At 42.0% G+C, this 24176-nt stretch overlaps 1 protein-coding gene across 1 annotated transcript in view; it reads right to left on the bottom strand.

The window, feature by feature from the left end:
* The window catches only part of CCDC88A (coiled-coil domain containing 88A), a 57872-nt gene extending 45776 nt beyond the window's left edge, over nucleotides 1–12096 (bottom strand). The window contains exons 1-3 of the mRNA XM_079331953.1: nucleotides 11988–12096; nucleotides 11081–11459; nucleotides 10885–10985 (exon numbers count right to left, since the gene is read on the bottom strand). Coding sequence (XP_079188079.1) covers nucleotides 10885–10985; nucleotides 11081–11143 — 164 coding nt within the window. The 5' untranslated portion in view covers nucleotides 11144–11459; nucleotides 11988–12096. The remainder of the gene's footprint in view (nucleotides 1–10884; nucleotides 10986–11080; nucleotides 11460–11987) is intronic.
* Nucleotides 12097–24176: the final 12080 nt, after the last annotated feature.

Below are 24176 nucleotides of genomic sequence, written 5' to 3'. Positions count from 1 at the left end.
ACCTCCCTCTATGACAAAGTGACCTGCTTAGTGCCAAAATGATTCATTGCTGTAGCTTAAAACAGAAAGTTTGGGGAGGTTGTTTGTTTTGGTTTGGCTTTTTGTTGTTGGTTTAAATTGCAGGAAGCAGTTGACTGAGATTGTGAATTTCTGCTGGGAAAACTTGGGCCACAGATGTGCCTCTGAACTGTGCTTTTACCATTTGGAAAAACTCCACTGTCCAGTTTCAAGATGCTCTGCTAGAGCAGCTAAAATCAGAATGTAGCCTTGGGACAACCTGGTGCACAGAGAAAAATTATTTTATTGATTTTAAACTGTCCCAGAAGATTATGGCAAAGGGTCCAACAGAAACCCCAAACTCCAAGTTCCCTTAACATTTTTCAGCAGAACTTAAAAAAAAAAAAAAAAAAAAAGAACTTTAACCTCCATTTTTTAAGATTCAATAAATGCAAGGTAATGAGATATCAGTATTAACACTACTAATCTCTACCAATCATTTTTAATTTAATTAAACATGTACCCTCAGTAACTCACTATTGCTAGTAGATTCTTTTTCTGGTTTTTTGGTAATGAATGTCCTCTTGGCTCATTATTCTCCAAGCATGGGAAGTCAGTTGTCTTTGACACTCTCAATTAATACATGTTAGCCATGACTAGGATGAGTGATTTGGACAGAGAATTGTTTCCACTGCTTCCCAGAGTGAAACCCTGCCCTCAGCACCTCCCAGTGCAAGCAGCACTTCATCTCTGTGCTGCAGTAATTGAGACCTTTCTAACCACATTATCTCATTAATTGATTAGGAACACAGACTGTTTATGGGCTACCTACTAAAATGAAAATAAACGTTGAAAACCAAGGGGTTCTTCCACCAGGTGAGCTCTGTGCTGGTGTTTGGCACAGCTCCCTCCTCTTCACCCACTCATTTATATCCACCTTTCTAGAACTAGAATTTTTCAGGCTGGTCCAAGTCATAGCATATATTTTTTACTAATATTTTTTACTACACAAGGAGTCTGATGTGCAACTATTTTTTATACAGAAAGAAGAAATTCTAAACTTGAACTGACAAAACCTTCTAAGAGTATCTTTAAATTCATTTACAGTTCTTGAAAACTAATTTAATACATATTTTTTACTTGGACCATTATGTTGAACTGTTGAACTTTATGACCAGTAAAATGTTTCTATTTTATTAATGCAAAACAATTCTGTTTATTAGAGTACATTAGGCCAAATGACACTGAAATAAACTGGTTGAAACACAGGATGCAAATTCAATAATTTTGAAGATCAAAAGGTCCATTTCAGAAGGAATTTGAGACACAGCTTTAAAAAGCAGCTTTTTAAACCCCAGGATTCTGGTGGCTACTAGAAACATTTTTAAGGCCATCCATGCTCTGAACTGCTGCTTTTATGAGGTGGGGATACTGAGCTGCTTCAGTGGCAAACAGCCCAGCAAAATAGGGCAAATCTGTCTAGAAGTCGATAGGAAGCAGAGCAGCAAAAGATACCCTTAAGCAATTTTACATTTAAGAGCAACCTACTTATGACAAGATACATTAATTTCAATAGCAATAAAAGCAGACAGGAGCATCTATCCCAATAATGCATTAGTTTAAAACTCCTGATTACAGAACTTGGGTGATTTTGAAATACTACCAGAGTCATGAATCACAGATTGAGACTTCATATAATCAGGGATTATGTGTCTTTAATTTTTCATTGACCAAAATCTATCAGAAATGGGAATGTGATAGCTTAATGGCCTCGTGCTTAAATCTATGCAGACTGCAAACCAGTTGTGTCCTCCCTTGCCATCTGTTCCTTGATGGTGCTTAATGATTAAGTCTGGTATCATAACACACCCTAATTTGAAATATACCATTGTTTGAGTCTGTTTGGTGAGTTCAGGGAAATGCTACCCTGTGCTTTAGCTTACAGCAGCACAGCATTCACTGGTGCACATCAATGCTGCATGCCTAATGAAGTTTATTTTCTGCAAAGTCCTTTTAGCTGGAATGCTGAGGTTCACTCTTGGTATCTGTCATATATTACAGCAATTACTGATAAAAGAATTTTGGGATAGACTTCAACTAATAGAGCAGCATCTTAATTATGTACTAATAAGTGTGCTCAAAATGTGTTTGACAGAGAGATTTAATCCAACAGTGTCCTTTTATGGATAAAACAATAAAGTCAAAACAGAACTGGAGAAAAATTGGAAATCTTTGAACTGCTTAGACATTTGACAATCCAGGCTTCACAACACCTCAAGACTGAGCAAAAACCAAAGCACAGCTGAAATGGTTGTGTAGTTCTGCAGACATCTGCTCAAACATCTGAAGGTATCCCAAGCACTGAGATACCCTTTGCCACAAAATCAGTATTAAACCCTCAGTTTAAGGCCACTGCTAAGTCTGCTCTTAGCAAGGACTGTCTGTGTGTGCCAGAAGCCCAACAGCTGCACCCAACGTTTCCTGCCTCGTGATCAGGCCAGCTTTGGGAAGCAGCCTAACACCAAAACTCTTGGCCCTTGCACAAAACCCCACTTCCCAGGATTATGTCCAACATCATCAACTGCTAGGAGGCTGAAGCTCTATGTCTGCTTAAGAATAAAAAACAACCAAACCACGACCGAGTGGCCTAACCCAAAGAGAGTGGCTGGTGGGATCCCAGGGAGCTCTGCCAAGAGCATTTCCATGGATACTGAGCAGATGCAGGCAGCTTCCCTGGGCCAGCAGCTCCACTGCTGCCAGGGCACTGCCAGCACAGGAGCTGCAGGAGCTGTGTCCTGCTCACCACCCCTGTGTCACCCTGCTCCAGGGGTGGGCACCTGCTGCACAGCACAGCCTCTGTGTCAAGTGACATCCCCTCACACTGCCAGGTTTCCATGGGAATGTGCCACCAGCCAGGCAGAGCCACAGCACATTCAACAGGTCTGCTGACTGATCTGTCATTTCTTCCTCTCAGGGTTTAAAAAAAAATAAAACAACAAATTTAAGTCTAGAACAGCCCCCATTTATTTTTGTTCTCTTTTTCCTAGCTGCAGTAAGGAAGATGGATGCAGGTGAGTTAAATCTATGAGAAAGGAGGTAAAACTGTTCCCCTGTCACACTCTTGAGGCAAAGACCAAAATCCCCTAATTTACAAATTTATACAGCAACCACTGTCCTTACCACTACTAATAGTATGAAATAACTTCATTACTTTTGTTTCACCTTGACAATTCTTTTCCTATCACACTAAAAGGTAGTATGTAAAAAAAAATACAGCTTTCTGCCAAAAATTGAACCTAGAGAGTCACTGCTGATGGGTGAGCTCCCCACAGTAAATTAATGAATGTGGAGCAGCTTCTGCTCCACAGCTGGCAAAAGGCAACCTGGCTGCCACCAAATTAACAAGTGTCACTCACAGAAAAGAAAATCAATAGGATTCAGAGCAGCACAGAACACTTAACATACAAAATTTGATAATTCCTAGAAGAAACATCAACAAATTTTTTTTTATTGAGGAAAAATATATGAGAACCAGAAAGTCTGACAAACGCTCCAACAAATCTAAACATCTTTCAAGGGACATCTTCTGGTTTGCTTGGTCATGAAATCTAAAGTTTTGACAATGCAATGCTGGACAACAGCAAAACCAACCTCACACACAAGCACTGCCAGACCTGCATCACAAGGTGCAGCATGACTTGGCACCAAACATCCCAGGGCACTGCAGCCAGGAAATGTTTTCACAGCACCTTGGGAAACTAAACTACAAAAAAAAAAAACTAAAAAAACCAACCTGCAAACGTGCAGGCAATAGTTTGGAAGAAATACCAAATCATGAAAGAAGCAGAATAAGGCCACAGCAAGTTGTCATCACAGCAAACAGAAGACAATAAACACTTATTGCCCTGAGCAAATGACATTTGTGGAGCTAACATGCTTTCTGAGACATTTAAAATATTAACAGAAGGGAAAATTACTGTGCAGGATTTAAAAGCAATACACATTTATGCAGTCTTTTCTATTGAAGCTTGAAGAAAAAACACTTTTAATGGGCATTGGTAAGTACAAGGTTTTTTTCTTCTATTCTAAGTAACAGCACCACAGCAGCATGTACTTGGTTTTATTTGATAATCACAGCATTACCAAAAATTATTTCTCCTTTGAAAGACTTGGAAAAGCATTCACTCATTTTACTCTTGACTTGAAACTTGGCTGAAGCTACTTCTCAAAAAAATGACTTCTTCAGAGTCACAACAGTAAACACCACAGGTAAACACCTCAGTTCTCAGCATTAATAACAACAGGAAATGCTGATCTGTCAGCAGCCAAGTGAGATGGCACCAAAGCTACACAAATATTGCAGTTTTAGTGACTAGAAAGACCTTCAGTTGTAAAATTAGCACTGCATAGATTTCCACAAAATACTTTTGGTTGAAACACCGTGACTGTAGATAACTTCCTTTCTCATGAAGGGAAACAAACCCTCTATAAGTAAATTATTAATAATAAAATACACATTTTCATCTTTCTCTACACTCATTTTTAGACTAATGACAATGTGACATTTGTCTGCATTCTCTCATACATCTCCTAGTATCTGTATTCTGGCTTTGCCCAGCACACACAATACTCCAAATATACAGCAACTTGTATTCCCAAGCCACCAGGAAATTCCAGCAGACACTTCTTGCTCAGGGGCTTATTTAAGAAAAACAAAGATACCACACAGAGGAAAAACTAGAGCAAATATTCCCCTGAAGCTTAAACCAAGATAAAATTCTGTAATAAACTTAAGTGGACTGTCTTCTGTCACTACAGGAAAAGAAGCAAGTATTGGAGTGTCTGTAAATGTGCAACACAAAGATTCACTCAATGGCCAGGAATACAACAGGCATCATTTATGAGTTCATCTTTTACAATTTCCCATCCAAAAATACAACATCAGACAATTTGGGCTTGGGTCAAGCAGTAGCCTGGCTTCAATTCAAAGCCTTGGAATCAATTAATCCCATGAAAGGAAAAGGGAGGCATTTTGCAAAGAGTGCTCAACAGCAACTGCCTCTGGAGCATCTTCAGGATAAAAACTGGACTCTAAAACAAAGTAAACAAACACAGAGACTCTCACACAGCTACTCCCAAACAATCCTTGACCACTGAAGTCATGTGCTCTAACAAAGCAGCATTTTGGAAAAATGTCCTGATCCCTAAATAATTGCTACCTAGGGAAAAGTGGTGCATTATGAAAGACAAGGAAGGCAACAAATTGCTATTTAGCTTAGAGGGGAAAAAAAAGAGAGGAGCAATCAAAAATGAGGGACATATGAACAAACACAAAAATCAAAAGTCCCTTCTGAACAGAAGAAACAAATGAGGAAAATCTAGAAGTAAATCTCAAATTTGGTGCAGGGTGAGCTTGATTTAGCACCCAAATTCAGTTAACTAGGCTAGTTTTTACAAGATCAGAGCACAGCAATACTTTGCAAAAATTGTGGTGGAGAGATGCCCAGACCAGCCATGAAATCTGAAATAGGACAGCCCTGCCACTGAAGGGCACAAGCTGATCAGCCAGGTGTCTGCAGCTAACTTCAAACTCTGGATTTTACTGCTGTTATTCTCACAGAGTGCTTGAAACAGCATGGAGAAGGTGAAATGCAAAATTCTCTGAAAAAGAAACTGCAAAGCCATAGTGAATGTTTGTTCTTTCCTTGCCAAAATGCTTTCAATGCTGAGACAAGTTATTTTGATATTAGATCTAAGATGGCTGTTTATGGAACAGGTTGACAGGCTTAACAGAAACCTGGGTACTTATTAAAAAATAGTTTTTAATTTAGGTTTTCTTCCCTGGCCCAAGGTACTACCATAGAGTAAGGAAGGGATCAGTAGCAGGCTACCAAAAGAAATAAGGAGACAGTGTCAAAGAAAAATCACCAAGATGGCACACGAAGGAGAGAGGAAAGAAGTGGATGTGTAAAGGAAGGTTAGATGATTTAATTCCTAAACTTTGCAAGGAACAAGAGTGAACTGCAGAGTAGTTTCCTGCTCAGAAATAAAACAGGATGAAGGGAAGTGGACATCAGGGTACAAAAGTGTAACAAAAGCTAGTAAAACACAGAACAGACAAGATCAACCATTTCAAGCTTGATCAACCCAAGCATTTTCCCCTTTTATCTATGAAAAACACAAGCACCTCCCAAGTGCTTTTCTCTAATCAGAAGGGTTTAATTCCAACAATCCTGGTGCACATTGTGCTGGACCACTTATTAAAGAATTTGCCTCTTCACAGAAAAAGTGACTGTTACAAATCCAGCTTTCCTGAAGAAAAATCTCAGCCCTGCTGCTGCAGAACTACTCTTGGGAGCAACAGCTCTCACAAAGTCCAGGTGACACCTTGCACCTGTGGAAAACCTGGCAGAGCACATCTGGGAAGTGTCAATCTACACCATGAAGTGATAAAGGTGCAGACTCAATATCTGACCTTTTTTTTCCTAAAGCACACATTCCCACTTCTGCTGCCAAAATCTCTGATTTCCTTTTCCTCCAAACTCTTTTCCATTTCCAGAGCCTGGCTGAAGCTGCCTCTCCCTCCTTGGCCTTCCCAAGAAGGAGTTAATTGGATTGACTCTTTCACAGAGCCAGCAGCTGGCTCCTGCACTGCAGAGCCAGTCCAGTTTTCAGGGAAAGGAGATATAGGCAAGCCAGGAGTATGGGCTGGCAAGCTCAAGTGCTTGGAAAAAAGGACCCAACTGAAGGCTGAGAGCTCAGAAGAGCAGCCAAGGAAAGCTGTCCACATTCTAGGCACACACCACCAGCGTGCTGGGAGCAAACAGGCAGCCAGTCCACCTGGAAAATCTGATGGTGTCAAAGGCCTGCAAGAGGATTCAGTCAGCAAAAACACTGGGAGAATGGTAAAAGGGGATAAACCCAGGAGAAGAATAAAAGACTTCATCTTTGAAGTAGTTTTCAGCATGTCTGGATGATATGGAAAGTATCACTTAATTGATGTAATTAAGACCAAAGTTATAAATGGCACACAGGGGTGAAAGCAGCCAGGTTTTCCAGACAGTGGATTAAATGAACTCAGATCCAGAGTTTGGTTCTGTACATTACCAACTCTGCACACAGACTGGTCCAATAGCTCCCTTAAAGCAGATTTATTTCCATAAATACAAAGCACAGTAAAAAAAAACAATTAGAGCTAAAATACTGTTTCAAGTCTTTGTTGCTTGACCAAATATTAATGGTGGTGGTAAATGCAATGAAAGCCCCCATCCTGTAACTACTTGCAGCTGTCTCATTTTATTCAAAGGAACCAGCAAGACTCTTGTCAGTTTGGAAACCACAGCTCACACTAAGAGACTTTCATGATTTCTTACCCAATCCTACTGGAATTCAGTTAACAAGTATCAGAGAACAAGACCTATCAAAAATGGAAATAAATACCACTCAGAAAAGCAATGTTTCTTTAAAAATACTGTGGTTCTTTTGGATCAGAGGAGTTTACAAACAGCACAGTGCTAAGACTATTTAAAAAAACCCTGAGGTGATGTTAATCAGGTTCTGGAAAAATATCTCCAGGACAAGTGAGTATTATTTTACTGCAGTTGCACTTGGGTGTGCAACAGGTGACTAATCCATTGAATTACACTGGTTCACTGATTTCAGTACCACACACAACAGACTCCACTGAGCACTTGATAAAGATAATTTTAGAAACATGATGATCCAGAGGTGCAGTGAAGGTATGAAGCATTCCTGGCATGCCCCTCCACCTCCCTGCCACAGCAGAGCACCACTGCAGTGATCTCTCGTGCTCTGATTGATTTCCAAGAAGCATGACCCCTTTTTTGTATCAAAGAGCACCAAGATAAAGGCTCAGATTTAGAAAGACAGATGGGTTTCTATCCACAAGCATCAGATACTGACTGATCCCAGCAGAAGGTAAGTAACCAGATACTTCTGAAGAAGGGGACCTAAATTTAAACAGGAAATTAGAGACATTCTCTCAAGTTAGAAGCTAATACTAGAAACACTGGGACTCTCCTTAATTAAAAATATAATTTAAAAAATAATGATTAAATTGGCCTGCAGCATCTCCAGCAAGGAAGAGCCCTTCAGGTACAACTGGACACTGAACAGAATCTGTGCAATTTTCACATGAAACACCCAAAGGTAAAAAAAAACATACAAAGAATTTAATGAATTCTCTCATGGATGAGGCACTAATAAACTCAGTGCTGATAAATCCCACAATCTCAGCACCATGACATCCTGCTGACACCTCTCCTCCTTGTCTGAATCATTACAATTGTAGAAAATAAAGTTGACCCAGACAAGCACAAGGAGAAACAAATGCTGGACTCTCACTTGTAGATGATGGAGGACAGGATTAACTCTTTTCTAACTGAACAAAAAACCTTCTCTAACTAACAAAGCCACTTTTTTTTTTTTTTTTTGACTGGGTAACTGTTTACAAACCATGCCTAATCCAATATTAACACTCACTTTTATGGTCACAGAATTTGTTTTTACAACATTTGGCAAGAATAAAGTAAGTATTAAAGTAAATGTGCAGCAGGACCACAGCACCTCTAACAGTCCCCACTGCCATAGCTCCTAACCACAGACCTCTAGTTTTCATGTGAAGTCACTGAGCTTTTAAAAAAAAAACCAAAACAAACAACCAAAAGTAATTCCCCAACCCTCTGAAGAAAAACACTTCTCTTTTGAAGTCACATGACACAATTTTTTTCTGCCACATTTCCTCAATGTATGGTAGCAAAGAATGAAAGGAAAATAAAAATGGAAAACACTTGAAATAATCTGTCCTGATGGTTAGTTAAAGTCAAATCTCTGAAGTGGGTTTTTTTTTTTTTTTTAATGAAGACACTTGCTCAATAGGTGGATATTCAAAGTGAGCAGGACTGAAAGTTAACACAGTTTCCACAGTGACTTCACCACAGACAGGACCACACTGCAAAACATGAAACAATTTTTCCCCTATTTCAATCCTGGCACAAAACCCAAAACAAACTGAACTTTCCCAAAATGTGAACAGAGTTCTAAGAGGCAATTCTAAGCAGTAACCAGCTGTGATACATCTCAGTTCCCAAAAAACCTGCCAGTGTAGTGACATATTTCTACAATTAATTTTTTGGTACATCCATCAATGCTTTTCCACACACCTCCAGCTTGAAGCAGTTCTGAATACCAAACTAATTTTTTTAAAAAATTTCCATCTCCAATGTGTATTTTTTACACATATACACCCAATGCTTCCTAAGTACAGTAATCATGGCATGGGGTCAAGGATGCACAAAGCCACAGCCAAATTCAACACACAGTGCCTTAGGCATGGCAATGTTCCTTCTCCCCAGTTTTCCATTTTCCATACATGCATCAGGTATCAATTTATACTCAGCATTAAAAAATTGACTGAAAAAAGTTTAAGACTATATCCTCCAAAATCACCTTGTTCCAGTGCTAAATCTGCCTTCCAGCTGTCCAACTTTTTTATCCCAGAGAAGCTCTACATATCAAATGTGTGGTCACAGCTGACAATCTATTTATTTTATGCAGTCCAAGAAAAAAAAATTGGAAAATAAAAGTAGCATTCTTCAGTGAAATGCATCACTTAAGATTCTCATTAAAGTGTGGCACAATTGGCTCAGAATTTTTTTTTTTTTTTTTCAAAAAGCACCATTCCACCAAGTTTTCCATGTTTTTCAACATTAGACTGAGTATTAGAAATGAATACTTGGGAGTCTTAGTTGTACAGAAGTAGGTGACAAAGAAAACACTGGTTTCAAAAAGCTGCGAATTCCCACTTGAATGTGATAAAGTGTTGCTCTTTTGACACAGGTCAATTCCACAAGCTGTACACCAAGAGTAAAAACTTTTAAAGCAGTAAATATTAATAAAAGCTATAAGCAGAGCCAGAGGATGCTCATCCTGAGCAGTGCTCCTGAGGAACAGCTGCCACCACAAGCTGCTCATGCACTGATGGATGTACCCAGCCAGCCATAAGCCCACAACTTCTCATACCTACACAGAAAATTGGTGTATTTCTCTGCAGAGACTCAAAATGTTAAAAAAAATAAAAAGTATGTAGAAATTTTTGCACTAGTAACACTTTTATGATTATATCACTAGACACCTGACAAGTGTTACTCCCCAGCATGACAGTAGTGGGCAACATTCCAGTCAAAATTATGATTAACAGAGAGCCACTGTAAAGGATTTTTTTCTGACAACCAGAGTTTTCAATAAACAGTTTATAAAGCCACATAAAAACGTTTCTTCTGTCGGCTATGGCCAGAAAACACTCTACATCACAATTAAAGCATCAGCTTTACTGCTCAACTGTTATCCACTCTAATTTGGAAGTGTGGAAAATGAAGGAGTTTAAGGGCAGTCCCTTTGCTCAATGAACAATCCTGTGTGAGTTGCATGCCATCCTTAAGTTGCAGGTCACGTGCACCAAGATATGGATTAGAACCTTATTAGCCAAGCAAATTTATTCAAAATTTTCTTTATGAGCATGACTTATAAACAGGATGAACCTTTTCTATGCCTCTCAGTGGAAATCTGGGAAACTATTTACAGTCATCCCGTTTTCCAGTAAGTTCTACAATGGTGATTCAGCCTGTATCACACTATACATCCTGCAAAATACATTGCCTGGACATTCAGCTGTGCAGAGTGGGGATCTGCCACCATCCCAAGCCTCCTCTCAACTCCCCACATGACCGTGTCACGCACAAATGAAAGTAATTCACCAAGGTCAATACGGGGAGAGGGGGGGAAGGGGTTTTTTTATAAGGCAGAGAAAAAAAGAAGATATATAAGCCAGCAAAAAATTCCCCCAAGGCAGCGCTTGCCCACACTCACATTTGCAGCATGACTTCGTTCAGATACACTCCATCCACCAGCGCCACATATTCCTCCAGGTTGGTCCCATTTCCCCCAGCCAGCGGCCCGAATGTCTTCACCTGGAACAGAAGCAGCAGCACGGTGACACCAACTCCACCTGGCTCGAACAATGAATAAACCGGGGACGTGCGAGGGGAGGAAAATGAACGCTTACCCAGGTGACAAGAGGGCTCGACATGAACTGCTCCAGAAGGGGTGTGAAGATCTCGTTCTCCATTTTACAAAAAAATGGTTAACATCAATGCAGCTCCTCTGATGCAGAAAATTAAGGGGAAGTCCTTCACTGCAGCAACTCTCTGGAATGCTCCAAGGATTCAGCGGGAGTGAGTGAACCCCATTTTTACCGAGCGATGCAACAGCAACAAAAGTGAGTGCACTGGCAAGCAGGATTTGTCTTCCTCTTTCAAGAAAAAATGCATCCGAAAGTCCATCTACGCATATTTCAGCCTTTCCATTGATGCCTCTCCCTACATAGCGGAGGGGTGGAAGGAAGGAAGGAAAGAAAAGAGGGAGGCTGCCTAGCTACTGGGATTCTGCATCAGACAAAAATAAAAAAAAAAAAAAAAAGAGAGAGGAAGGAAAAATCTGCTTCAGCAGCGGCAGCGCCTCAGAAAGGAAGGAGAAATTCCAGGCAAACTCCGCGGGCTCATGCTGCCCCTTCCCCACAAAAAAAGCCCCGAGCCCGGGCGAGCGGAGCGAGGGCAGCGCCCCCGCCCCTCAGGCAGCCGAGCCCCCCGGGCTGCGGCTGCACCAGCGCCGCGCTGCCCCCCGCAGTGCCACCGCCGCGGGGATCGGGGGCTATTTTAAATCAGTTCCCTTTTCCAGCCCTTCCCTTTTCCACTAAACTACGACGCCAGAGAGCGGCACGACCGGCACACGCCGCCCGGCCCCGCAGCCTCGCCCTTCCCCCGCGCTGGCCGCTCCCCTCAGGCTCCGCTCTCCCCTCGCCGCTCCCGGAGCGCCCCCCGACCCCTCCCCAGCTGTTCTCCAGCCGCTCCGCCACCGCTCCTCTGGGCACCGGCTCCGCTCCCCACCCTCGTCCTCCGGAACGGCGGGGCCACCTCGCCTCAGCCAGCGCGGCCGCGCCGCATCGCTCGCCCCCCTGCTCGTCCTCCTTCCCTCCCCGCCTGCCTCCCGCTCTCTCTCCCTGCCCGGGGCCGGCTCCGCCGCGCGGATCCCTCCGCCCGCAGCCGGGTATCCCTCCGCCGCCGCGCGGGGATGGCGGCGCGATGAGAAAGGGGCGGGGCCGCGCCCCAAACCGCTGCAGGACTCGCGCCCGGCGCGCGCGCGCGAGCTGCGGCTGCGGGCAGCGCTCAGCCTTGGGCGTGAGGGAGAGAGACGGGGGGAGAGAGAGGGAGCCTCGTCCCTTCCCCGCTCCGGGAATAAAGGTGCTCCTGAGGGATGATAATGCTCTTCCAATCCCCCTTCTGGGGGGAATAGAGGTGCCCCTGAGCGAGGTGCTTTTCCATTCCCCTCCTGTGGAATAAAGATGCCCTTGAGGGGAAAACTCAACGCGGGAGGGATAGTCTCCATTTCCCTTAGGAGAGTAAAGGCGCCCGCGAGGGGGAAAAAGTGTGGGAAGGAAAGATGCTCTTTCATCCCCCTTTGAGGAATAAAGGTGCCCGCGGGGGAAAAACTCGGCCCAGAAAAATAAATGTGCCCGTGAGGAAAAAGCACGGAAGAGACGGAGAGGTTCTTCCAATTGCCTCTTGTGCCATGAAGGTGCTCGTGAGGGGAAAAGGGCGGGAAGAGATGTTCTTCCTTTCCCCTTTGAGGAATAAAGGTGTCCGTGAGGGGAAAAGGGCGGGAAGGAGATGCTGTTCCTTTCCCCTTTGAGGAATAAAGGTGTCCGTGAGGAAAAAGTGTGAGGGAGATCAATGCTCTTCCATTCCCCGCCTCAGGGAAGGAAGGTACCCGTGAGGGAAAAGAGTGTGAGGAAGGGAAATGCTCTTCCATTCCCCGCCTAGGGAATAAAGGTGCCTGTGAGGGGAAAACTCGGCACAGAATGGATATTCTCCATTTCCCTTATGAGAATAAAGGTACCTGTAAGGAAAAAAGCACGGGAGGAAGAGAGGGAGGAAGGGAGAAACTCTTCCATTCTCATAAAGATGCCCGTGAAGGAAAAACTCAGTGCAGGACCAAGATGTTCTTCCATTTCCCTTTTTGAGAATAAAGGTGAGGGGAAGAACTCATACCCTCAGGAAGTGGAATCCAGAAGCAGGACAGGTTTCTCCTCAGAAGGTGGAATCCTGACACACCCAGTAAGGGTAAAATCCAACTTTCTGGAAAGGTTTTGTGGGGAATCAGAGGATGACAAGCAGAGTGCTGGCCCAATCCATTGTCCCTTCCCTGAGCCTTGTCCTGCTACTTGTGCTTCCAGTATTCAATCCTGCATTAATATGCATGGATTATATATCTGCTTAATACATTATGTGGTTCATTGACAAAGCATTTTAGAAAATCTCAGACTAAATCCAGCTTCTCTTCTGTGTGGTATAAATTAAATTGCAGCAGCGTTTTTTCAAATGCCTTTTGTTTTGCACATCCAATTTAAAAAAACAAAAACAAACAAATCCCACAAAACATTGCAATAGAAGTGACTGAAATTAAGTGCTTTTGAAAAAAAAAATCAAGTAACAGCTAAACAGATAAGGTTTTTCCTAACCCAAATACCAGATATACATTTTTCCTAATGTCTAAAATTGGGGAAAAAACCCAATTCCAATAGTGACTTGTTTCCCATGAGGAATGCCTAAGTAACAGATTAGAAATATAAATTATGGAGCTTGTAAAATTAGTCTGTCTTCTGCATTTTTTCTTTTTATAATTTAGACAATGTTTTATAGTTAAATGACTTTGGTTCTCACACTTTTATTTTTTCAGCAAAAACCAGATCTTTCCCTCCCAAACCAGATCTTTGGAGTGAGCTCAGCGAAACAAAAGAAATAAGGAAGGGCAGAGGAAAACTCTGCAGTCCTGGTTCTGAATAAGAACCTGGTGATCCATGGGTGAAATAACTGCCAATAATAAATTCCCAGCCCTTAAAGGCAGCCACAAAAGCATTTTTGTACAAGCCTGGCCAGCCACCCGCTCGGCTCCCTGTGTCTGGCAGCAGTCTGTAAACATGCAATTGTGCCCACAGTGCCACGGAACTTCCCTGGCTCATCCCCTTGTTTCTTTCGGGCTCTAATTAGGCAGTAATGACTTTGGCATAAAGCAAATTCTAGGAATTAGAGTCCAGCCAGTAGAAGTTGATAGCCCATGCAGTAGTAACAGCAGCTGGCTCACAGAAACCATTTAATACTGAGATTCCCTAGCATTCAAAATTGAATTAAATGGCTTTAGATGTTTTTGCTTCCATCCACATCATGCAGTTGGCCTGTGTGCTCAGCATGGCTGTGGATCACGTTCCTGCAGAAAGTCTGCTACATTTTAGATATGAAATGCACTGTCAGCTGTTTTACCTCGGATGATTTACAGTTCCCTATTTGAACTGGAGATTAGTACAAGATAAAATTTCAGAAAAGGTATCCAGACAGCGGTCAGAGGAGTTTTGTTTTCGCTTTTGGGTTGGGTTTTGTTTTGGTTTTTTTTTCCCACAAGACTAAGAGCTCTGAAAACCTGTGAAGAAGCTCTAAAGTTCCTTCTAAGCAGCTGCCACTTTGTCCCACCGAGTGTGAGAACATTTACCTCCCTTTCAGGTAGGCACAGACACCGACCAGGATGAGCCGCTGCCAGGGCAGATGTTTGCAGTGGAGTCAGAGCCAGGAGAACCTGGACTGCAGCCACCTCAGCGAGGTGAGACAACTCGCCCCAGGACAGGAAGCTGTCAGCCTTTGATTGCCGAGCCCTTGTTTGACAGACAGCCCTGAAAATGAATTAAAATGTTTGTCTTTCGAGTTATTTCTCTGATCCCGAACTGAATACGGAAGGCTTTCATTTTCAGCGTAGTCCCAGGAGAATTGTTCTAGGAAATACTTAGAACTCACAGCTCTACAGGGCTGTAACCTGTAGCTTGTGATATATTCGGCTGCATTGTTTTAGCACTTTTTACCTGGGAAGGCTCCTAAAAGGAAGTTTGATGACTGCACTTGCAGTGATGAATCCCAGAAGCCGAGGGGGTTGACAACAAGTTAGCTGACCCAGAAACAGAGAAGAAACATTATTATAAAATTGAAGTTTTAATATTATTTGAATATTAAATATTAACGTAATAAATATAGTGTTTTAATATTATTTTAACTATTCTAAGGATGTACGTTCAGGAATATTTTGGAACTAAAAAAAGTATCCTTTTTAAAATTTGAAAAAATGCGAAGAGAACAATCTTGTTTTTTCACATCTCATTTTTCTGGAACAGCACTGTCAGTATTTAATACAGAGTGTGGCCTACTGCTTCTGAAAAAACACATTTAGAGATTACCTTGTTGTTTGAAAAGTAGTGTTTGTTCTTGTACAGGTAAAGCACCCCCATCTCCTTGCTTTTGCATCTCCCATGTACCACAAAGACTCTACACAGAAGACATGGAAATTACAAATGACAAATTAAAAATGTGCCTAGATCCCAGATCTGCAACTTATAGAGTTACATCATCTTCTCAGTGAACTTTTTTTGGTGGTGGCATCATTTCCTGTACCTGCTATTGCAAAATAAAAATTGAAAAAGAACATCCAGAAAAAAACCTTGAATCTGCAGACAGCAGGGAAGCGTGACCATGCACAGCCCCACTTACCTTGTCAGGCTTTGTCAAAACATTTCTGGTCAGCCCTGCCCAGAGTGAGCCAAGGGAGGGGACAGTTTGGGGGGCAGATGACAACCAACCTGCCCTTTTTTAGCTGATGCAACGCCGTGGTTTTCTCTTCCTCTCGCACACAGAAAAAGGAAAGAGGTGACGCTGCTCTCCTCCCCGGCTCCGCCTCCCCGTCAGCGCTGCTGGGTGAACGGCCTTTGCCTGGGGGGACTCCAGAACACGGGAAAAATCAGGGAGCAAGTGTGTGCGCTTGGGATCCACAGCAAGGTCATGAAATCACGGCCAAAACTGGAATGTTCTCACTATGGGATGGCTTGATAGGACAGTGTCTAGTGAAAACTGGAAGCCAATGACAAAGACAGGCACCTTCCTAATCATGTGTGCTCCCAGATAATCCATTTCCCCATCAAACAAAGACTGTAGGAAGAGATGGGGCAATAATGAGTCAGAGGGGTTGAGCCTTTTTAAGCATGGCTATGAATTCCTAGAGGTCCCACAAATACAGCAGGCTGAAAGTTATTTTTTGTCCCACGGGAGTGCAAAGAAGGGGAAATCCACCTGTAACATTAATAAAGAACTGAAAAATCCACAACAATTCACAAAGATTTCTTCCCTGCTATAGTGTCTGCTCTGATGTCACCAAAATTCCCCATCAACTTTAAGGGAACTTCCTGAGAAAATTGTAAGTAACCTCAAAATGAGGGTATTTTGATTTAAAATTTGAGAAGAGAACAGTAGGGCCTTGGAGAAAGTTGGTGTTGTCCATTTAAGATGTTTTCCAGATCCCAGACATTTTACAGGTTGTGTCCAATTGTAGTAAATAGCAAAAAATTAGGACAGAGACAGCAGACAAAGAATACTCTATGTGGGTACCAGTGTCAAAAGCATCAGAATTTCCTGTCAGGCACAGTGTTCATTGCAAGAACAGCTATTGACCATTTCTAGGCTAAAATATCCACACTTTTCTTGGAGAACTACGTGGACAGTAATTAAAAGGTGAAACATTTGATAAAAGTGTCACATCTGATACTGGGATTCATCTGAGGAGAGAGGAGCCTACAGCTTTTTGTTATTTTTCCATCAGCTGGACAGGTAGGAGGAATGTTACTGTGGCAGGCCAACCCATGTGATCAGAAATAGACCAAGTATTTATCTTGATTTTTAAATTTAATAGCCATTCCTAAGATTTTCCATAGTTTAACTCTTAAAAGGGTGTCAGAGAAATACTCCCTTTCAAAGAAAATTCATGGGAACTTAGTATTGCAATTCAGCTCTTTTTCTTGTTTAGCCACAGAACATTTATCTGTGAACTCCAAGACTGTCTAACAACGCTGTTTGTGAATTTCCCTTTGCTATTTGCTGCATGTAAAGGAAAGAGATTGTTATTTTCCTAAAAGCAAGCCTTGAGTATTCCAGCAAGAACAGCACTTAGCAGGACAATAGCTTTGGTACTCACTTCTGTTGTGGCCACTGGAGTGAGACTGAGCAAAAGCTCTCGCTGACATGCCTTCTGTCAGGGGAGATCCTGCCAGTGCAGCAGTGTTTCCATGAACTGGGTCAGAAAGATGAATTACAGAGCACACTCTGCATTTCCTCTGATGAGGAGCAAAGTGCAGCAGTCACAGCTGCCCGTGGATTAGGGAAGCAAGACACTGGGATTGTACCAACAGCACTAGGCTATCTCCTGTCCCTGAGGTACAGAAACCTTGAGCTGGTTTTCCTCTCTGGTGTTTTCCTTCAGCATGGAGCACTCTCCCCATTCAGCTCCACAAAGCTGAAGAGGTTCTGTACCCCTTCTGTACCTCTTAAAACTCCATTTGCCTCAGTTCTGCTTCATGATGCCATTAATTTGCTTTCCTTCACACAGCACCACATTCCTGGTAATTGGCTGCCTTAGCCATGGGCTCCTGCTGGTGCCTCCCTGCTTTCACCCACGTTCTGCTCTCTTGATGCCACTTGACCCCAGTGGCTTGGGCAGTGCTGCTGTGAGACACAGATTTCTGAGCTCAGGAGAGGTTATTAAATTCCAGAGCCCTGCATCACCTTTGATGTTAGCATGTCTCATTAGAGGCATTCCTCACCAGCTGGAGGTGGATCTTCCCAAGGTCAGGAAATAATGAACTGGGTGGAGAACACTTCTGTCCTTGAGGTTTCCATTTGTGTACGTGGACTTAGCTATGAAAAAATATACAGCACTAAAAATGCAGCTGTAGTAGAATCCTTTCTGTTCAAACCTCTGCTCTTCTGATCTCCCTCCCTCAGGATTATCCTATTCATTTCCATGTCTGATTTTACCCCTGGTTATTTGTCAAATTATTTACGTCTGAAAACAGCTTTTCTCTCCATGAAATACTGGTGAGACAATTAAGAGCTTTTAAGAGATCCCTATTTTGCCTTTGGGAAAATCATTTGAAAAGCTTACAGAACAAGAAAACACAAGTTATTTACAGCATTACGCTAAAAAGGCTGAAATTTAAATATATGAACTAATTAACAGAAAAAATAATGAAATGTAATTAATGCTGGATTTAAAAAATGGTAATTATATTTACTAGATAGCATTTCTGCTGGAGGTTCTTGAAAGAGGGGGGATTCCTGAGTCACCTAAAACTGGGAACAGCCTTGTCACTCACACCTCTTTCAGACACCACTGTTAACTGCATGGCCCCTTGTTTGCTCTAAGTCCAGAGGGTTCAATTCACTGTGGCACCAGTTGAATAATGAATTTAACTGGAGATGAACACAACATTTGAATTCTTACCTATGCTCATCTCATATGCCATTTTTTTATCCCAGTCTACCACTCTATAATATTTCTTAATGAAGTATTTTTCTACAACAGGTAATTTTTCTCCTGCTAAAACCTACAGTGATACATTTTATTATTTAGGCTTTTCCAAACCACTGTCATCAACAGCTATTTCCTGCCTATCCTTTTCCAATGCCTAAATATCTCCCTCAGTGGATTCTTCTTGCCAGCTTTATGTTAACTTAGGTGGTCAAACAATTTTGTAGTTCTTTATGATGCTTACATTCCATTCTGGCAAACAATTTCTGAATTAAGGGTGCAGCGTGCAGTGGCTGAAAGGTCAAAGGATGGTCCATCAAAATACTGAATTTCCTTCTAGTTTCAGGCTTATACTGAGATGCCAGTTGTCTGGGGTTTTTTAAATCTGATATGAAGCAATTTAACACACTCCTGATTTTTAATGCTATAATTAATAAGCAATTACCTACAATTACTACTGAAACAGGGGAGTGGGGGAGTCCCCATCCCTGGAGGGATTTAAGCCATGCAGATGTGGCACTTGAGGACACAGTTTAGTGGTGGCTGTGGCAGGGCTGGGGGAATGGGTGGACTCCAACATCTTTTCCAATCTAAAGGAGTCTATGATTTGTTTGATTTCTTTTTTTAATAACCTGGGTAAGATTAGAATTCTGATTTCTACTTCTATCAGTTTGATTTCAGCGCTTGATAATTCTTGTGTGAGCCAGAGAAGGTTTAATTTTTCTTAAGGTTATTATTTTTAAATATTAGTAACAGGTCAAAAATACATAAAATATTAAAATATAATAGATAAACTTAATATACAAAGTAGGAGATTGTAGCCCTTTTCACACAGAAAAAGCTCTACTAAGATAATAAATAGTTTTGAAATTTATTTATTCCTGCTATTACAATCTATAGGGTATTTCTGATCATAGAATTAGTCCACCTTAACGGTCTGCCTTAAAAGGATGAGATTATTCAGCTTATTCAGGCTGTATCTCTGCAAAAGGAAAACACCTTAACAAAGAATGGTTTGTTGCTGACCTGCAGCTGGTTATGGTATTTCAGCTGAAAGCCTATTTAAGTCCTTAATGGTAACATTTATTCCCTCTCCCTCAGAGGAGTATTTTACAAACAAAATTAATTAGTGAACGAGGACAGCCAATTTTGTGCTACAGTTGAGGCTGACAGTCACCCAAAAGGGGCGTTGGCAGTAATAATCATCATTATCCCAAAGCACAGAGAGGTCTCCTGCCTCTGATGAGATCCCTGCTGGAGCTGCAGCTCCCAGCCTGGGTGCCTGTGGAGCACAGAGAGCACGGAGCCGCTGGCAGGAGGGCAGAGCTGCTGCAGAGGCTGCTGCCCTGAGAGCTGCAAATAGCCCACGAGTAACCTCTGACTCAAATTATCCTCCTCTGCTCCCTGGAGGCTTCCCCCAGCTCACCCACACTTCCATTAAAAAGATGACTGACATGCTTCCAGCTTATGAGGTTTTTTTTTTGTTTAATATTTCAGAGCTGATCCCTTTACACTGAGTGGAAATACACTTTGCAAATGATTTGGATTGACTTGACTTCATAACTGCTCTGAGCTCAGATCTTCTGCCCTGTCTAGTTCTTTCTTTTACTGATCCTGCCCTGATGCAGTTAAGTGGAAGCAGAGAACAGTGAAGTATTGGGAGTTCTGTAGTTCCCTTTGTACCATCGACATGGACTGTGTTTAAGAAATTAGTCAGGCATTTAGGAACTGCTAATCCTTCTTGTGAAGAATGCAAGGCTTGTTTCTTCCAAGGAATTCCTCACTCAAGAGCCCATGGCATAGTTCAGTTTCACCTACTAAGTGTTCTTGCAGCAAGACCAAAAAAGCAAAAATAGGTATTTAATGTTATTTTCTCCCCTTTCTGCCAATTTTTCTTGGGCTGTTTTGTGATGGCATTATGATAGATAATATATTTATACATCTGCTGTTTGAACAACTAATAATTGTGCTTATTATAATGATAACAAAGAGAGCTTCAACTGGTCAAGAAGCTTAACAGTATACAAATTTAGAAATAATTTCAATTATTGTAGGTTTGGGAAATGGACACAAGCAGGAAGCTTTCTCCAAATTACCAAATAAATTCCTCCATATGTATCTCAGATTTCCCTGTCGCTGTAGGAGCAGGAAAGCCACATCACATACAGTGACAGTTTATTTCTCCCCTCCTTTTACACACAGCAAAAGTAATGACTGCAAAAGAAATAAGAAAAACAATGAGACAGGTAAGTCAACTAAACCCCAAATTTCTAAATAATGACCTTTCATTCCTACTATGACCCTATTTTAAGTGAAAGTCAAAGTTCTGGCAGTGGAGATTATATAACTAGATTTGCTTTATACCAGAATTACAGAATTGAAGCTCCTTTGCCTTATGTAACACTTATTTTAGCTTATTTTTAACTGTGACTTGAAAGTCATTCCAGGAGCTCCTCAGGCTTTTTTTTTTGTCAGTCTACTACAAAGGAAAATCAAGATGAAACTGCAACTCCTCTGCATTGTGCCTAAACCAAGAGTGCCCCCATGAGGATTTTTTAATGTATTTGCATGCATGGGAGTATTCAGCTTGAGTGTGACTGTTGAGCTACAAGGGAAATTAAACTTGGTATTTTTCCTACAAATAAGGCCCAGAAAGTTGGACATGGTACTTCCACAGATTTTTTTTATTAGGCTGATGTGGATCCAAACAGGCCTTTTTGCTTCCAAACCTCTCTGTAATTTTGGCTAATCCTGAGACTATGTAATTGAAATGCCCACCTCCACAAAGCAATAAAAAAGTCTACCAAATCTCAAGAAAAAGTAACAGTGCTGGTTTGCAGTAAAGACCAGCATAAAATGCTTTGATTCAAAGGATGAAAATGGGAAAACATCCTCAGAAATAATGGCAGGTAAGAAAGATTTCAGAAATAAACAAGATTTGTTATGATATGCCACATTATGAGCAAGAAAAAAAAAAGAAGTTTCCTGACATGGAAAAAGTATAAGAGGAACAGCAAATGATAAATTCTGGAAATGCCATGTATAAAACCTCATAAGAGAACTGCTGATTTGAAAATCAAAGAGCTGCTTCTGTTCCAGGGTGTGCCCACATAGGGGAATGGAACAAATTAATTGTCCTGAGCTCAGTTACTGCTGATTGAAAGGATCTGAATCCATAGGATGGATGCAGGCACTGACTGGCACGATATCACTCAGCTGCTTCTGTACAAAGGGGGGTTTGAGGCACAGGGAGCTGCCTTTGATATTGATGCCTCAGAGCTGTTCTTGAGTTTGTATCCTCTTGGTGCTTTACCACCCAGCCCGTTCTGGGATCTGCTGTCACCCTCAGAGCCACCATGTCCTTTGTGCTTACAGGGCTGCCATGAGACTCAAAGAGCCCTATGCAAGAGACTGGCTGAGTGGGCCCTGATAACAAATCTCTCAGCCCTTTTATCTGCCAGCTCTTGACTCCTGTGCACACCAAAGATGCAGACCTGCAATGGAGATGTTGGTGATTGCCTTTGGCTGTATGGCATCAGCTTTACACTTCACTCACTATGCACCTGAAAAAAAATAACCCTTGCTCTGTGTATCTCCAGCCACCTGCTCCTAACCAACCCAAATGCCACTCAGTCTGTCACAAACTGTCACCTTCTTTTTCCAAGCTCCCTGTCCGGAGTTCTTTGTGCCAGACCCCCTCACTCATGTATTCTGTGCTGAACAGTGAAGGCCTGGTAGAAAAACCCACTTAATTTACTTGTACCTTTTGCTCAACAACTCTCTTATCTCACTCCTTCATGTTGGCTGAGCTTCAGAGTGTGCTACTCTGGAAGTACTTCTCTTTCCCATCCATTATTCCCTCTGGCATCCTGGATTTACAAATGAAAACCCTAGCACAGAAAGTGTTCACTCAGCTAAACACTTTGTGAAGGTCAGTTTGAACCACTCCATCCTATTACAGATTAATATATAACACCACATGAGACTTTCTGGAGGCATTTTCCAAGTAAAAAGTGTGGTGTTTCATCCCTACAAAAGCTTTCAGGACATATTTTTCTCATACAAAAGCATTCTGGCACAAAAATGCATTACAAACAGCAAGGAGCCAGTAATATTAATACCAAACATGCTAAAGTCTATTTATTTCAGTGAAAACCATGTGTATTTCTGCAGGGAATGTAAAATTGAATTTCAAGTGCAGGAAGTGCTCTATTACTACTCTTGCACCAAATGCAGAGCTGTTTTGTTGTTTGCTCTAAAATAGTAAACTAAGCCTGTCCAGCCAAGCAAAGTGTCAGGAAGGAGCCTTCTGACCCCTAGCTCCAAAATGGATCTGCCTGCTCTCTTGTCAGCTTTCCCAACCAGCACTTCTACTTTATCACAGTGAACACATTACCAGCATTAAGACTCCCAGCAGAGTCTTAAATGCAATTTCCAACCTCCCCCCGACCCTTGTCCTCCATCCAGCTCCCCTCATGGCCTAAAGTCCTGCCAGGATTTCTGCCAAGAGTGCAGAAGCAGGGATTAGCTTCACACCATGAGCCTCAGAGCCCCGTTTGCCAGCCCACCGTGGGCATATGCAAACCAGCAGAGCTCCATAAAACCTCACAGAGAATCATCAGGGCAAACACTTCAGAACAGACACTGAGCCCTGAGGAACCAGCACCAGGAACTGCCTAGGAAAACATCATCATCATCACCCCAGCCCCAGGACAATAAAACCCCAAGAGCCCAAAGCACACACAGGGAGTGACAATCCTGGTCTGCCAAGATCCCCAAAGCACTTGGGGACAAAGATTTTGGGGACAGTGGTTTATCTCCAAGGCTGTCTGCTCAGCCTTTCTCCCTGCAGGCTACTGAAAACAAAAGTTCATGGCTGACTTCTGAGCCCTTCAGCTGACAGCAGGAGTGGCTTTCACTCCTCTCCAGAAAGCAGAACTAGGACTGGACAGAAAAAGCCAAGAAAAAAAGCTTTGTGCAGTGCTAACTTCCCACTGTCCACCTTCCATTGGTAAACTCATTTGAGACCACGATTTTTTGTATTACTAATTTCACCTCCTGTCTTTGTTTCTTACAAAATCTAACTAGACTGCTTGTCCACACCTGTGTGAAGACTGGTGACAAGTTTCATACATTTGGTACATTTGGCAAGTTTTCCAAGGTTAAAAGCATGAGCAAATCCTCTGCAATGACAGCATAGCCCCCAGCTCTGAGCTCTGCTGTGAGGTAATCCATGATTCAGTCACAAAATAACCCACAGTTACACACAGCATCGTTTGATAATGAAAATTCTATACAAGCATAGTTGCCAAATTGGGTTTTTTTTTTAATCATAACATTAAAGCATAAGTAAAACTCCAATAGTCCACAAATACGAACTACTTAATAAATAACTCATGGCGCTTTCATAAAAATCAACTATTAAATGTTACAGAGCTTAATGAAAACCTTGCACACACTGGAATCCTACAGTGTGTCCTCCAAGCAGGAACAGGAGCAGCCCTGCTTAAGCTGCTGTCATTTAACCTGTTCATGAAGCTGTGAAATGCTGCACTCTTCATCTCACAGCTCTTATATTTCAGATTTTTATGCCTTCCTGAGGTCACACCCGCTGCTGTGGCAGCTGCATCCAGATATTCAGGGACATTCAGCTCAGTGAGTATTTCTTTCTTGTACATCTAATTGATTTTCCTGTTTCAGCAGTAGAAAGC

Source organism: Erithacus rubecula (assembly GCF_903797595.1).
Source record: "Erithacus rubecula genome assembly, chromosome: 2".
NCBI lineage: Eukaryota > Metazoa > Chordata > Aves > Passeriformes > Muscicapidae > Erithacus > Erithacus rubecula.
Note: the sequence above shows the minus strand (reverse complement) of the source record. Positions and strands in the feature narration are given on the sequence as shown.